This window comes from Typopeltis vanoorti, chromosome 23, assembly GCF_054136105.1.
Source record: "Typopeltis vanoorti isolate ZY-2024b chromosome 23, IOZ_Tvanoo_1.0, whole genome shotgun sequence".
NCBI classification, from domain to species: domain Eukaryota; kingdom Metazoa; phylum Arthropoda; class Arachnida; order Uropygi; family Thelyphonidae; genus Typopeltis; species Typopeltis vanoorti.
The window spans coordinates 88,682,718-88,699,370 of NC_143571.1; the positions used below are offsets into that span (position 1 = coordinate 88,682,718).

At 35.5% G+C, this 16,653-nt stretch overlaps 1 protein-coding gene across 1 annotated transcript in view; it reads left to right on the plus strand.

Moving 5' to 3' along the window:
* Positions 1-15,501: 15,501 nt before the first annotated feature.
* LOC150094046 (uncharacterized) overlaps positions 15,502-16,653 on the plus strand; it is a 430,703-nt gene continuing 429,551 nt past the window's right edge. Inside the window, exon 1 of the mRNA XM_090412574.1 lies at positions 15,502-15,890. Within this exon, the coding sequence (XP_090268700.1) occupies positions 15,827-15,890 (64 nt within the window). The 5' untranslated portion in view covers positions 15,502-15,826. The remainder of the gene's footprint in view (positions 15,891-16,653) is intronic.

Below are 16,653 nucleotides of genomic sequence, written 5' to 3' on the forward strand. Positions count from 1 at the left end.
CATGATTGATTTTAATACGTTGCATGCATTCTTAATCTTCGCGACGCTTTTAAACGTTAAGATTAATAGAGATCACTAAGAATGCACAAGGAATAATTGGCTGGCTCTGGTTGGGCCAGTGGGTGTTGTTTCCCATCTACAACCGACAAGCCATTGCAATCAAATGGACTGAAAAAAAAACGTCTTGTGTTATTTACGAATCCTTAGCCAAATTACGGCACTTAAGTATCTATAACAGGTTTTTAAATCAACTTTTGCGTTCTTTTTCCTTGTGTGTATATATAAAAAAAGTTATTCTGGAGAGTTGTCTTTCAGAAAAATGTTATCGAAGTCAACACAGATCGATAGGATCTGCATTTCCAAAAACAAGTCCTACAAACATATCAAATATCGCCTATAAATTAGATATAGTAAAATATATATTACGCTTAGCATGCAACTGGATGCGATAAACTACAGTTTCATTGTTTTTGTTACTATGTGTTTGGGAACATTTGCAATTGCGTTATTGTAATACAGATAATGCGCACACAAGTACTGTTGCGAAGCCATTGCGTTAATTACAAAAACAAACGGAGTAAATATTCTGCACGCGCTTTCAAACTATCCTATGCTCTGTTTCGGAAGAAGATATGAAAGCATATAAATAGTTACTGCTTTCCTTTCAATGGGATTGAATTTTTGAATAAATTAAGCTAGTTAAAATTATTTGTAGAGAACACGAGCCAAATGCTGATCCAAAGTTGAAATATCGTATTCTAACTCAGCCACACCATCGTTTTTTTAAATATTTTCCTTTTTTAATAAAATCACCACCATTTGGTAACACTACATGTATACAGCAAAGGTATTACAGACATCCGAGTGCTTCTAGCGAAATCAATGGAAATATCTCGAAGAAAATGAAACTCTGAACAACTTAAACATTTTACCGTAGATCGAAATTATAAGAGACGCTCCGTGCGATTTCATCATCTATGAGTATGCAATACTGATTTTCAGTTTTCGCTGCAAGACAAGACGATGTATTTTTATTTTGTCTTAAGTTCAAGACAAAAAAGTTCAAGTTCGAGACTGGTTGACGAACATTTCTTTTTCTGCTGTAATCGGGCCGATTTTATTCGCAAAATGATTCAAAATGGTAAGGATGAACTTTAATGAAATTTGTATAATTTTGTATGTTTTTCTAATCCTAGAATTGGATACAAATGTAAGTGCACGATGTCATTGGTAGTAACGAATGTTGTTCCTAAAGAAGAATCCTATTCCATGTTAGTTGTAATTATAAAATAACTTATTCCCGGCCATCTCTTTCAGAATAACCACTCGTTATTTAATATGTCCAACATGAATAATACCAGCTGATTCCCTTTAACATTAGCTACACGTTGAGTATTTTGTTTTTCTTCGTTGTGTATTTCTCGCAACAGAATTTAATCGTCAAAAGTTAGGCTGCTTGGTTTTCTAAGTGTATAATAGTCACATCGATATAAACATACTTTGATTGTGGCTTGTTAATTTGAAAGATTGTAGATGTTTTCATCGGTGAAACCACAAATTCTTTGTCCAGTATCGCATTTTGTTCACGAGCATTTTCATTCCCTTGTTCATTAACTTGAAATGGAAAAATGGAGACAATGCGATGATCTGTCAATATTTTAACAATGATGTTTGATTATTTGCTATTATACTACAGCGCATGCGTGAAAGCATCACTGTAGTGGTGCTTCTCAGCATTACAATACTATATTGCAGAGAAACGACTTCTCCATTTGACACCTCAATAAATTCTTCGTTAATGAAATGAAAGTTCTAATTCCGTTCAAACTATTAATTAATATCTAATTCAATGAAATATTAATAATTGCTAAAGACACGATACATGAGGCTATGTGATAAACAGATGTTTTATGTGTCTTTATTTTGTTCTGTGAAATATTTGCATTTGCAGATTTCTTTTATATTTCCTTAAGACTGATGCAGTTGGTCGACTATATCTCCATCCTCTTTAAATAAAGATGCAATTGTGCACTGTGGACCATTTCGACGTCCACGCATTTGGCACGTAACTGGAATTTTTGCGTCTTCGGGTGCATGTCTGATGATCGACAAACAGGCCAATGCCTGCAGGACCATTCCTTGTCGTTGCATGAATTTGACTCCCGAGATCAATTGCCCCTTGAAGAGTTGCATCACCTGCCCGAAACGGCTTGAACTTTTTTTTCGAACTAAATATACAATGCAGAAATGTAGAAATTCTAGTCGCTCTGTAGGACGCATAAAAAGAAGAGATTTGAAAAAACGATTTTGGGAAAAACCGTAAAAAACCAGTTCGACGATGGAGCCGGTGGTGAAGGGTAAAATGAGCATCGATACTTTGATGGGTCCATGATTTCAGCACGTGCAGACGTGACAGCAATAGAACAATGCGAACCAGCTTGGTTTACTTCTATGAATGCATTTATCCTTGGAAAAACCAAAAGATAACTACTGGACTCGGAGCTCTTGCCTTACATATCACGAAAACCACGAAACATACTTTTATTTGCACTCAGATGAATGACTAGTGAAAGTTTGTTTATTATAAGGCGCTACAAAAACATAAAATTAAATCTCGCTATATTAATAGGAAGACGAATGTATATTTGTATGTACGTTAAAACAAACCAGCTTTCAAAAGCTAATCATCAGTGGATAAATGATAAACTAATAGAGGATGAAAAATAAGTGCAAGAACAAGCGAAAAATTTGCAGATCTAGAAAGAAGTCTTATCATAGAATGTTATACCAGTGTCCTATTTGTATATGATACTGCTACAAGACTATGACAATGAGATGATGCTACCTTATCCAAGAAATACATAGGAAGATCTGTAAGTCACAACCAAGTCACAATTTTGCCTTTCAGAGATGGACAGTTTCATGTAAGCCAAACACAAAAATGATATTGAAGTGAGTGACGTAGAGTGCTGCGATATTTTCAAGGAAGCTGCTTATGTGCCTAATACTTATTCCTACTGAATAATGGGAATACGTAGTTTGCGGAAGGAAAGGATGAACGGAGAAGGATATGCAACCCTTCTGGATAATGTATTGCTTCCTAACACTGTGGTAGTGTTACGTAACAGACCCATGTTTTCAACACGAAATGTCCATGTCATTCTACAAGCACTTTGCAACATGGCATCGAAATAAATAATAATGAAGACAAGAGCAATCTATGAACAGAGAATAAAGTAGATCGGTGTGCAATAGTTTCGGAGCACAGTGGTTTCTTGTATTTTTAAGTGAGGATGTCGTCCGCTGTGTAATAACGAGATTGTGGATCTGGAGTTTAGAGCACTGAATAACTGGGCATTATTTGTGATTTGAGACATTGATGATGAAGGAACATATTAGAAAAGGCGGAATAGCAGCGCCGAGAATAACTGCTCTTAAAAATAATACTAACGACTACCAGAATAACTAAGTTACTGTTCCTCTTTACAAGGCGTTCATTTCCTTAATCTGGATTATGTGTAGATGTAGTCAGCTGGATTTCATGGAGATGGCAACACAATGATGAGCAGGGATAGGGATGTTATTCATTCCTTTTATAAAGCTTTAATAAGGCCGCATTTGGACTCCTGCAAATGCGGCCATTTGGGTGCCGATCTGGTCACCTGGATTCCGTCTGTGTATGTGTGTGTGTGTGTGTGTGTGTGTGTGTGTGTGTGTGTGTGTGTGTGTGTGTGTGTGTGTGTGTGTGTGTGTGTGTGTGTGTGTGTGTGTGTGTGTGTGTGTGTGTGTGTGTGTTTCTCTTCATATGTTTCGGAAACTCGGAAACATGAACTTCGGCATTGCATCATAGTTGATGTGTGCATGCATAGTTGATCCCCACAGCCAGTCAATAAACTTCAAAATTTAATTTGTGACAACTTTATTTTTTGTAGCACCTAGTAAACAAAAAAAAACGATATATAAAGGTGATGGGACATACCTGCTTAAAAAGACAAGGATGTCACTCTACTATGATGTAATTCATACTAGATTTCAAGTATCTCATCCGGTGAATCAGCACTCCCAAAGATAAGTGATTACGTCACTGGGCCCAAGCGTAACGGGTTATAAAACCATCTTGCACTCACACCTTCTCTATGTAATGAAGAGACTCTGCTAGATGTAACTGTTTCTGACTTATTATTAAAATGGCTACGAAAATGTTTAAAAATATGTTCTCCCTAAGTTATCGCAAAGTGTTGAATTGTAAAAACATCCATGTCCAAAAATATATCATCGAAAACATGGTGTATAATATTTTATACACACCTTAGTCGATGTGTAGTTCTGAAACTCAAACTATTTTTAATCTTGTAGCCTTAGATTTTCTGATCTCTGTTTATACAACATTCACCTAAAGGATTAGTGAATGCATTTAACAAACATAGATGAAGAAAGTATTACAAATTTTAATAAATATTGGGTTGAAACTCAGTTTTTAACAATGAACCCTGAAGTCCAATAGTTTCGACTAAATAAACTCTTTCCATTTTTTTCCACCAGTTTAATGGTTATGGAAATAGTCGGAAGGTAACTGTAGAAATTACGACCCCACAGATCATTAATTTCAGTATTCCAGTCCGGTAACTTTGTGAACCTCTATTCAGACAGGAAGGATAACGAAATGGGCTATAAAACAAAATACATTAGAAACTTAAGCCATTAAGAGGAAATAGGCAGGCTTAGACAATCAGATGTAATGAGTGCTTCACTTTGTTCATTGGCATCGGTTATTGAAAGATAATTTCGTTTTTTTTTCTTGCTTTCATTTTTTTTCCGCGTTTGCATAGCTGATGAGCGCATCTTCCACAAATGTAAACAAACGATCCGCGTTCTTTGACTTTTCGATTACCTAATCTAAGTTTAACTCAATTAAGTTTTATCTTTAAAAAATGAATATTTTGGTTCCTAATAGCGAGTTAGAGCCTAAAATTATACTTGTTATACGGGAAATATCATACATCTTTTCCTTGATATATTTCTGGGGATAATGAAAGTTCGCAATGATTAACAGCATCCGGCACCTCCCGCTATCTTGATAAGTCTAGTGAGAGATGCGGCTGGTGATGAACGTGATTCACTTCTGAGATGAGATGGAAGAGAGAGATAGTTATGCCTATGCCTGAGGCGTTTCAATATTAGCTCGGTAGAAGACTCTGAGGAGTTATGTTCAATAGTGTTCCAGATGTTTAAGAACATGGTGCGGTTCCAGTTGATCGAAACTACTACTAATATGGAAGTCGATCTATGTGCATGCTTTAAAATCGATGTCAATATCATCAAACTGAAACCTGAGTATGATCGATAACTACATCCAGTAGATTGGACAACACTAACTTGTCTATACATTTATCTGTTGATAACTTCATCTCAAAGATCGATGGAGCACATTGTGTTCCTTTACAGCGTATCATATAAGATTTCCGTTAACTGGTCAAGCCAACTAGATGTTGAAGTTTGTAATAATGTAGTTGTGTGGTCTGACTTTACAGAAGCAATGATTGCGTGTTAGGTAGATTTACCAAAAGTTAGAAACACAGGAATAAGAGAGACCTATAGCGAACTCGGTTGGATTTTCACAAGTCCATTGTTAATTCTTGGCTTGTCAACGTATTATTTGCAAAAAAGACTGATAACTTGGAATACCACATTGAAAAAATGCTTGCAGAGCTACGAGATGCTAGATCAGGGAGTACATGCACGAATTCTAATATAAGACATTCTACTTTTTCAGTAAGTCTCTATTTTTACCCTAAAGGAATGCACTAATATCTACAACTGACAGAGAACCTAGGAATGTGTTATTAAGTTCACGCTACAACATTTAATGATGAGTAACGAACTTGGAGATCTATAGATCAAATGATCTCACCCTTAAATAAAGATTAGATCGTTTACCTCACCTTTAATAAAGGGTCTTATAAGTATTCCACACGTCATCATAAAAAGTATTCTAACCCAAGTGATTCCAAACAAAAGACATGTGCCCTTGTTCCCTTTTTCTGACTACATTACAAAGACGCTTGTGTTTATTGTCTGTGTGTTGTTTAGATGACTATGGCAGGGAAATATGGGAGGCGACAGTATTTTATTTATATTGAATAAAACAAGTGAATGTGAAGAAACTGGAGTAAAGAAGATATGGAAGGGTGACTTGCATCAGACCTTACTCCTGATAACGAGATAATGAAGTGTTCATTATCGATGACACGGATGACACTTCTGATGGAGAAGTACAATCTGAGGTTACGGAAGCCACATTATTCATTCGGAGCAAGCACTGTTATAAAACTGCAATATCGGAATTTTAAAGTGGCGCGCATCAATAGATATGGTTCACCTCAAGACGTCTGTGAGATAAGATAAATTGATCAAGAGGACAACAAAGAAATGCTTTTCTCAAACTACACAAAAGAAGCTTGCTAAACAATGCGGTTACGAGATCGTGTTTTATTACTCTGCACACAATATAAATCATTTCTTGTACAATAATTTATTCGATGAGATTATAATTCATCACATTGTTTCCCAAAGTAGTATTAAAATAAAATAATGCAGTAGAATAAAAAAAAATGCTGCAGTTTAGATTTATTTAAGGATTCCCAGAGATGATAAGCCGCTAAGAACAGATACTTCACTTGGTATTATGCAATACTCAGCACTACTATAGATATCATACGATAAGTAATATTTTTATTGTTTTCCTAACCTGTTTCGCAAATACATCGTGTCTTTTTCTTGAATATTAAATTCGGTGCGAGAATGAGAAGCTTTCAAAGTGACTCGCGTTTCTAAGGCATGTGATTGCGTCTAATAGTGACGACCCGCACGCGCTATTTCGGCTGATGTGTCAATTTTGTTTCATGGAAAAGCGGAGGGAGAGATTTTATAAGCGGTAAAAAATCCCAGCCTTACTTAGGGAAACATCTAACCCGCATTCAGTTCATAAAAAGGTCTCTTCCTTACAGAGGTACTCCATATATAGAAGACTTAAGAATGTGCAAGAGCTCTAAGGAATGTCTAGAGAAAAGAAATAAATGTATTAAATACTGATCTCCTCATCCTTCTCTATTCAGATAATGTGGCCTATTCCAACGTACTTCACAACCCAAACTTTCTTTTGCTCTTGTTTAGTTATAGAAATTCGGGCATTAACCCTTTATCTCACATATGACTTGAGAACAAATCAGTCATTATTCCCTCCCCATGTACTGAAACAGAAAGTGTCAAACGTTGAATCAGGAACTATTCTTTATGCTAATCTAATCCATAAAAATGTAAATCTAGAACACTGTTCATTATCATGAGAGTGATAAGTGTTGATAATTCGAAAACCCTACTCTACAGACCAAACTTGGACCATCTTCCGTCCTTCATGAGTAGGGAGACAATGCAATCATCTCCAACCTAAAACCTTTCATAAATATCCATAATGAGTGCTGGTTCAGACTACATCCGTTGAATATATATAGAAAGCGTGTGTAGTTGTTCTTCAGTCCGTCAAATGGGCCTACTTTATGATTGTGCCTGCGTATATAGGCAAAAAAATTGCCAAATGTTACTGGAGAACTGTGGGAGGAGGGAGACACAATTAGTTCCTTTCAAACCTAATGCTTCCAATAAATAATGTTCTACAACTGATAATTGGTGACAAATTAAAATGTTTTAAGACTAAGTAGATTTTTTTTAATCTTAAAAGAAACGCATTTAATTTTTATTATTTATTATTTCTTTTTTTTTGTTCTTTTTTATATTTTAATGGTAAAAATCAGACATTCGTGTTGGTTCACAAATTTTGCTTCTGCGTATTTCGGCGATTAATGAATATTAGTAAATATATGCTCATCTGGTTTCATTTCAAAGGTATTGATAAGAAACACAGAAAAAGATTACAAACGCAAAATCTTGAATATAAATACAATATTATAATAATATATGTCTATATTACGATTTTTGTTTTCGATGGAGTCGTGAAATATTTTAATTTTTCCAAAGGGGACTTGGTATCCATAAGTTTGGGAAGCACTGTTCTAGAGAATGAGAAACTAGTTTAAAAATAATTTTTATTTATTTTTAAAAATGAGTTTTAATTGTAGTTTATACCGAATATAACACTGGAAAGCTTTCTCTTTGTCATAAATAACTTTAATCAGATGCAAACGTAAAATTCTGGTGTTTCACTAAGTTTTATTCTGAGTTCCAAGTGTTGGAGAAGATGGAATATAATGATAGATTGCATCAAGGATACGCAATTAGGACACAGTCAATAGAGCTTTCCTCAAAACAAACGTTTTTAAAAATTATATACTTCCCTCAGGACAGAGAGAGACAAAAAGAGCAATCACATTACTCAGTAATCTCTTTGTAACTCCTTCTCGAGGTTTCCTATTCGCAAAGCTACATACAGTGCCTCCTCATATCCATAGAAAGACATTTCATTACAAACCTCAAGATTGTGTGTGTGCTCTGGTCAAATCTTTGTAGAGCATCCATCCATGTTGTTCTTTGACGACATTTCCTTCTCTTTTCTCCATCCAAGCTACCTACGTTTTATTAAACTAAACATCCCGTATTGTACCTAACAGGGAACCTTACTATATTGATCACACAGGCTATGTTTTTAACCATTTCCTGCGTCCAGTAATCAGGATGGTATTTTACACATTCGGTGATCCAAATATTCTTTACTTGCAGATGACCAAACAAACATTCAGAGTATGGAAGGCATCGAATGCTGCAGCATGTTGCTTAAAGAGAAAAACTTTATTACCCATGCGACAAACCAGATGAGTACTCATACAAGTTAAAAACCAAAATATTTTATTGGTTTGTATTTTGATCAGTTTGTGTTTAATCCAATAAGTAAAATTTATTAAAAATTTAAAATTAAATTTATTTCATTTTTCTTTATTTTGAATGTTATTATCAGATTTAATTTTTTCTTTAGCAGTTTATCTAATTTAATTTTGATCAAATATCGAATGTAAATATTATTGTACAATTATATCAAGTTTAAATTATTCTTATAAGTGTATTTTTTCACTTATACTAATAGAGTAGTCGTAGTAGGAGAACAATGCTGTTCTATTTGTTTCCGAAGCTGTTTGTGTGTGGTTTCTGCTGGCTTTTATATCATTATTGACATTTTGAAATTATTCGAGACCGTCCATATAACCTAGACAATTTTCTTTGAATAAATAACATAAATAAATGGTACATAGATGAATATTTTGGCGTCGAAGTTCTACTACGTGAAGAGCAGTGACCTCTATTTAGGACCGCTTGCTTTCTGTGTGTGTGTGTGTGTGTGTGTGTGTAGTATCGATTATCAGCAGTTCTATCGTGTTTATGGATTGATGTGTATGAGTTCAAAAAAGAAGAAGGAAAAAACGAAAGGAGTGGACAGGTGCAATGTGCTGATGCAGTAGGAGGAATTATTCACTTCCTGTTGGCTGCGAATCCGTCGAGCTAAGATGAAGTTGTGAAGGGTCTATGAATAATTTATCTTTTGTAAAATGCGACTTGGGAGTAGTAACTAGTTATTATCGTTTAGCATCAAAACGATGGACTGCCAGACACAATGATCGATGAAAACATCTTCCTGCCTCACTTTGCACTCTTTTCTCATTTCAGTTGCACTTCTTAGACGCTACTGTATTTGCACGCGAATGTGGAACTCGTTGTATAGAGCTCATATTTGTTCATCTTTTACTACTGGATGAGAGACTATTTTTCGGGTAATTTTCCATACAGAACTGAGTTAGTTGGGCTGTTTTCTTCAGTTTTACTATGCTTGTAAGCAAAAGGTCTCCATCACAGTACGATATGACAGAAAAAAGAATTGAGGTCATGAAATGTAGAATGATTATATTATATTAAATTAATTCAAGCAGTGAGAAAATAAAAACAACATTTATTTTTTTGCCATATAATAATATGCCACACGTTCGAAATAATCATTAAATGAGATAGGAATATTACACCAAGCTATGTAACTGTTTTCTGAATAGTTTAAGTATGCTAAAGAGAGAAGACAAAGCTTTCAATATAATACATAAAAATATCACCACATCGCTTAAAAATACTGAGATAATTTTTTAATGATTATTGTAATCGGATCGTGCAACAAACGTTCAATGGAACATCTAAGAAATTCTATCTGACAGAGCATTCTGTTGATACGACAGGGATCTAAGGTTTTAAGTCGTATATTATTATTTATTTTATTATCTTTGGCTAAATAATGCTACTGGTTTGAGTTGCCTTCGTATAACACGATTCTTCTGTTTCGGACCAGCATTTATATTTTTTAAATAAAGTCTAGCATCCAGGGATTATATACATATATATAATACCGTTTGGACTGTCCCTTATAATCAATGAATATGTAATTCTCCAATCCTCCACATCTTCGAATAATCCATGAAATTTAGATCTTCCGGATCAGAGGAGTGAAGTTTATGATATCGTTTCTTAAAGAGGACCTCTTTAAGTACAACATTCATATTCAATTATTAAATTATCCATGATAAATTGCTACACTCTTAATCCTCAAAATGTTTTTATCTTAACATTGCTGCTAACTGGAGAGACTGTTTGATGCCTTGTTTCGTTCACTTCCTTCTTCTAGTTAATTCTCCTTTAAGGGCACAACTCATCAACAAACCTTTTGTTTCATTTATGACCTAAGTGAAAAATCAGAGGAGATTTCGCATGTTTATTATTTATAAATCCGGGGATATTATTGATGAAACATAAAATATTTCGGGATTTTATGTTTTCCACTAACATCGTCTTTCAAGGTTACACATTTCCGCATATTTTTTAAAGGTTAAAATTGCATAAATTGTAAATAAAATATCAGCATGGCACTCGTGTTACTCTGATATATCCTGTTTATTCATTGAGTCGCTTATTTAAAGTGCGTGGTGATTTTTTGTTATCAACCTCGAAACTCACTTTTGATGCGTAGTGCAAACTGTACTGCATATAATAAAGTTGGCTGCATTTATAATAAAGAAACTTGGTTTTCCATTGTTACACTTATGTAATATATTTCAGTTAACAAGAGGAAACTCTTTGGTATCGTGGTTCTAATTTAGATCATACAGTAAATTGTAAAATTTAAACAAGCAGTGATACTCTACTTGAGATCAATAAACAGGGAAGAGTCGTTTATTCAACACAACTTCATTTATTTTTTGAGTGATTATTAAAATTAAAGATAAAATGAGTTATTCATGACAGTTCATATTCCCATTCAGTATTCTAAACACATACTTGGAAGGTTTTGAATATTTTATCTTTTCCTATTTAATTATAGTGGTCATAATTGAATTCTAGTAAACATCTCGGAACTTCATTCTCTCTGTGTGTATGCAATATAACTAACTGCACTTTTGAAAACTATAAATAATCAATTTTTCATATACAGGTGCATTCTGTGCGATGTTCATTCCAATTCTTTACCAGTAGATTAAGAAATCCAACCGGGCAAACGCGATCGTCTCTACTTGATTCCCAGCTTGTCCAATTTGAGCCTGTTGACTGAATAAATACAGCAAACATATGCAACGAAAGAAACCTCAACTACTTCCTCTTCTCGCCACCTGAGTACCAACGAAATCACTTTAGTTGCTGCCGAGAATCAGTTTGGTTCCCTTAATTGAAGAGAGCAGTCAGAGATCAGGGAACAAGAGCTGTCAAGGGCGCAGCGCATATTCTTCTCTGCTATGAGATTCAGCCACCTGCATTTATCTCATTACAAACTACGCCCAAGGTTTGATTTACATCGATCTGCGTTGCTGCTTAAAACCTGCCTCATATTTACTTAGAGAACTTTTCCGTAGTCTTTACGAAAAATGCGCAACTAATATTTCCCGCAAGTTACAGTTCATGAATTTCATCAAAGCACACCTACTTTTGTTTTTGTACTAATTTAAATACGTAAAGGATGCTAAAATTAGCACTATTCATAGAGAATAATTCAAAAGAATACACAATGAACCTCACAAAATGGCTGAAAGTGTCAGTTAATGCCAAATATCTGCGGAGTTATAAATAGAAATTTCGATCGTGTGTTTCGTTACTAATCTTTAATTTGTGGGATAAAATATTTCCTTAAAATTCAAATCTTCCGTTTATATTTAACAGGCTGTCGATTTAATATGGTATGAATAAAGAAAGGTTTAGGTTACAGATAATTTTTGCCGTCCGGTGTGACTTCATCACTGTTTGAGGCATGAAGGACGATGTCAAATACAATACTTGGTCTGCATATGAACGGTATTTCCAATACATTATTTTCCAAAAAATAAAATCCTATATCCGCTCTGGTGATCATTTCCGGTTAGTCGTTTCCACTTGGAATGCAAAATGATTATGCAAAACTTTAATAATCATTAAATGCTATTTATGACGAAAGGAAACTTGGCGCACGGCATATTTTAAACTTCAGATTAAGTAAATACACACTTCGGATGAACAATAATTAAAATAAATAAAATGTACATTATTATAATCACAGCATCTCAGAAACGCACAATTTCTGAGAATATATATCGGAACGAATTGCGAGAGAACACTTAAAATATCCCGATTTTAAGAGTTTTATTATAATTGATGGCGGATTAAATGGGAGAAATAGTATGAGAAAGGAATTGTCTTCGATCTTAAACTAACAGAGTCGATAACGGAAAGCCTTCCCATTGGCGATCTATAATCCTCCGCCTGTACTTAGACAGCAGTTTAATTTCTTAAATGTTGCGTGATATACTTGCCCAAACAGCAAGTAATTTATTAATGATCGCTGGAGAAAGAGTTCGTCCGTTACTTCTTGCCCGTAATAGTTATTATAATATGCACCAACCTGCATGATACGGAAGTCCCATGCATTATTCTTCTCTAGTCTGAGAGAAACTGTTTGAACAAAGAGAAGAGACAACCTCATTTCAGCTTAGGAGGAAGTCGAACTTTTAGACATCTACTCTTTTCATTACTATTATGTTTACTATATTTTATGATATCGCGATTGTTATATATGTAACCAATCTAATGGATTTTTTAAAATCTAGTTTTTATCGAAATGAGGCCAAACAGGATTGGTATGTTACTTTTACGAGTTTTGTTTTGTCCGAAGTAAGTTCCATCTCTCTTTTTTTATAATGAGATATAGGTTCAGTAGTCTGCCCCTCTAAATATACAGTGGTGTTTTTTTATTATTGTTATAGAATGATTTACAGTATGCCAACTTCATAATGGATGGAAAAAGAATGGGAAACTGGATGGAAAAAAGAGGGTGAGGTAGATAAAGGAGAATGTGGATTGAAGACATTAAGGACTGGACTGGACTGGCTTCAATTACTATAAATGTTTCAGAGCACCAAAAGAAAGAAAAAACGTTTCGTGACATGGTTGCCAATAACCTTCTAGGGGATGACACTTTAAGAATTTCATAATGAAATAATAATACTCATGTGTTGCTCATAAAGTTTTGCATAGTTCAAGAGTCTGGTAATGGTCCACCGAATCTTGATAATGAAAAGAATGAAAAGAATAATGAAATGAAAATGAAAGGAAGAACAGCAGATCTAAACAGGCTGTGTTGAAATAAAGAGTATGCAGATTGAGTCGCTTAGGCAAAGAATAATATTCTCCCAAATTATATATTTTCGTCATTTATCCATATATTAAAATCTGTTTTGAGATTTCCATCAAAATTGCTTAAAGGTCTCACCGAGCTAGTTGACGAATTGTATGTTCTCCGCTTTCAAACAGTTATTAGATGCCGGTTCGATTCCCCGTGTGGCGTGAATGTTGTTAGAAATGAAAGGGATTTTCTCACTGGGCGATAGATTATTTGAGGCTCTGAAGTGACTTGGAAAGTACATTGAAAAATCTCCAGAGCATTGTTTCCATATAATTTAATTCCTTAGTCCAACATGTGTAATAAAAATATAAAATATACAAAACCGTGTAATAAATAATAATGCATAAAAGGTTGATAACGTTTTATGCATTATCACAAAAAATATATCGTCTCCTATGTTGTTCGCCCATTCCAAAGTTACTTTTTAGTTTTCTTTCAGTATTTTTTTAAATATATGCATATTTTGTAGCCAAATGCATAAGCATGCATCTGTCTTCCGTCTTCTAAATATTCTAAGGTATAACGTAATGCAATACTGGTTTATACATTTATTCTGAGATAATTTCAGAAAAATTCAAGTTGCTATAGTAACCAACCGCAGAGAGAGAGAGAGAGTTGCATTTATGGCAATCCATGTTATTAATCCCCAGTCTCTCTTTTAGTTGCAGCTGAAATCGAAAATGCAAACACAAAAACTTCTATTGATCGTATATTTTTACTCTTTCATAATGGAATTAATGTTATTAAGGAACGTGACCCTTATGTAGTGCATGTTATTCAATTATTGTCCTGAAGCAAACAACAAATCACTACAACTTGTAGCAACATTCATTAGTACAGTACAAGCTTGTGAAAATGATCTAGATATGCAATACTTAATGCAAGCCTCTCATCCCATTCTCTGTGTGTGTGTGTGTGCGTGTGTGTGCGTGTGCGTGTGTGTGTGTGTGCGTGCGTGTGCGTGTGTGTGTGTGTGTGTGCGCGTGTGTGTGTGTGTGTGCGTGTGTGTGTGCGTGTGTGTGTTTCGCATTTATTCTTTCTCTATGTTTGAGTATCTCGATAGCGAAAAACGCAATTCTGTAAATCTCGAGGATTTCCTCTTAGTAAACATGCTCATGTATGGTCTGAGGCTTTCAGTTAAAAATCTCTTCTTAATTAAAAGTCATGATTACGAATTTACTTCACATTTTATATATTTTACATTTTTATTACATGGTTATTCATATAACTGTGTGTAATACAAATGAATAGGATCCTTGAAATATACATAATAAATAATAAGAAAAATGGAATTAAGTGGAGAATGGCCTATAAAAATTACACGAAAACTTTTCACAAACAAGAAATCTATTATTCGAAGAAGTTCTTGAAATATCTTAAATAAAAATGGGATTTTTTTGTTTGCTTAAAGGTCTCTTTGATTAATAATTAAAACTCCGCCAAGTTTTACACTACAAACGTAGCGAAAATTTCCATTTTCTCCTTGTAAACTGGATGAGCACAAAAAACGAGGTACAGGTAGGCACTGGGTTACTATTGACTTGCACAAACAAAGAAAGAAGTGTTCTTTCAAAGTAGAAGGAAGTCGCCTCAAAAGAGAGCCGGATACGTAAAACTCGCATCTTCCGATCTTCCCATGCACGGACTAAACATCTCCGACAGGAAAAGCTGCCGAAGTCCGTCCACTGCTTAACCAGAGACGAGAGATAAATCCTTCATCCGTCGTCACCTGTCCTCCCCTACAGCCGCAGTCGACTCGCCACCCGCGAGAGAGTCACGCACACACACAGAGAGAGGGAGAGGCAGAGGCCGGTGGTGTCTAAGCTCTCGCGTTGTTCGCGTGCACCTCCAGAAGCCCGCAGCTTCCAACAGCTCCGGTTCTGCCGTTTGCTCTCTCTCGGACAGCTGAACCATTCCTTGATCGCTGTGAGGAACGTTTGCTCACGTGCAAGAAGAGATTTGCCCCTTCCTTGAATAAACCTCCTTTGATGAAGAAGTGTCCGTCAGGGAACTCGTCGAATGTCACTACTGCCGTCAAACATTCTGAACTTTCCTTTACGCTGACCTTTTTGTATGGTGTTTTCCGTGACCGGAGATCGGTGGGAGTCCGGGATATAGCGTTGGCCCACGACGAACGGGATGTGCTCTCCCATTCGGATGTCTGGATTAAGTGTCCCGGTGATAATTGTGCTGCTGGTTAAAGGTGAGTGTATTTCGTTGACCTTAAACGGCACCCCGCGTTGATAGAATAATTATTCTTACACAGGAAATCACTAGTTTATTGCAGAAGGGCGAAGGGGGTGGCTTAATGGATTTGAACTGAGTGTGAATATCGCAGTCCCTAAAATGGAGGACAGCACCGAAACAAAACATCAAAACCATTTCATTGCATTGATAGAAACAGGACTATTTCCCCCCCCCCCTCTCTCTCTCTCTCTCTCTCTCCCCAAGAAGGATTCCGTTTGCGCTCCCTACAGAGTAGAAAATTACCGCCGTAACTCACGTGTCGTCTAATTATAATCAGCCGGACGACTGTGCAAGGCTGTTTATTCACTTGATTATTAAGTTAAGAGTTTCAAAATTGTGCTGCGCATAGTCGTAGAGAAGGGCAGTAAAAAGCAAACGTGCGAAACGTAAATTCGCGTAGAAAAGGTCAAAGGTCGCATGGTGGCAATAAATCGTTGACAACTGCAAAATCCTCTCACTGTACAAATGGTTAACGAGTAATTTGCTTCTTTTTCGCAATGTTTCTAACTTGATTAAATCGGTAGAACGGAAAGTAACATAAGTGATGTCGTCCCACCTCTCCCTTTCTCTTTCTCTCAGTCTTTCCCTTTAGGTTGTTCCGTATCTAGCACGTGTTTGTGGTGAAGACATGTTGACATTTCAAGTCTTTCCAGTTTCTTGTTTCTGAAGTAAAAGAATATCACATGCCGACTCAAAACAGAAATGTTTTAAGCATCTCT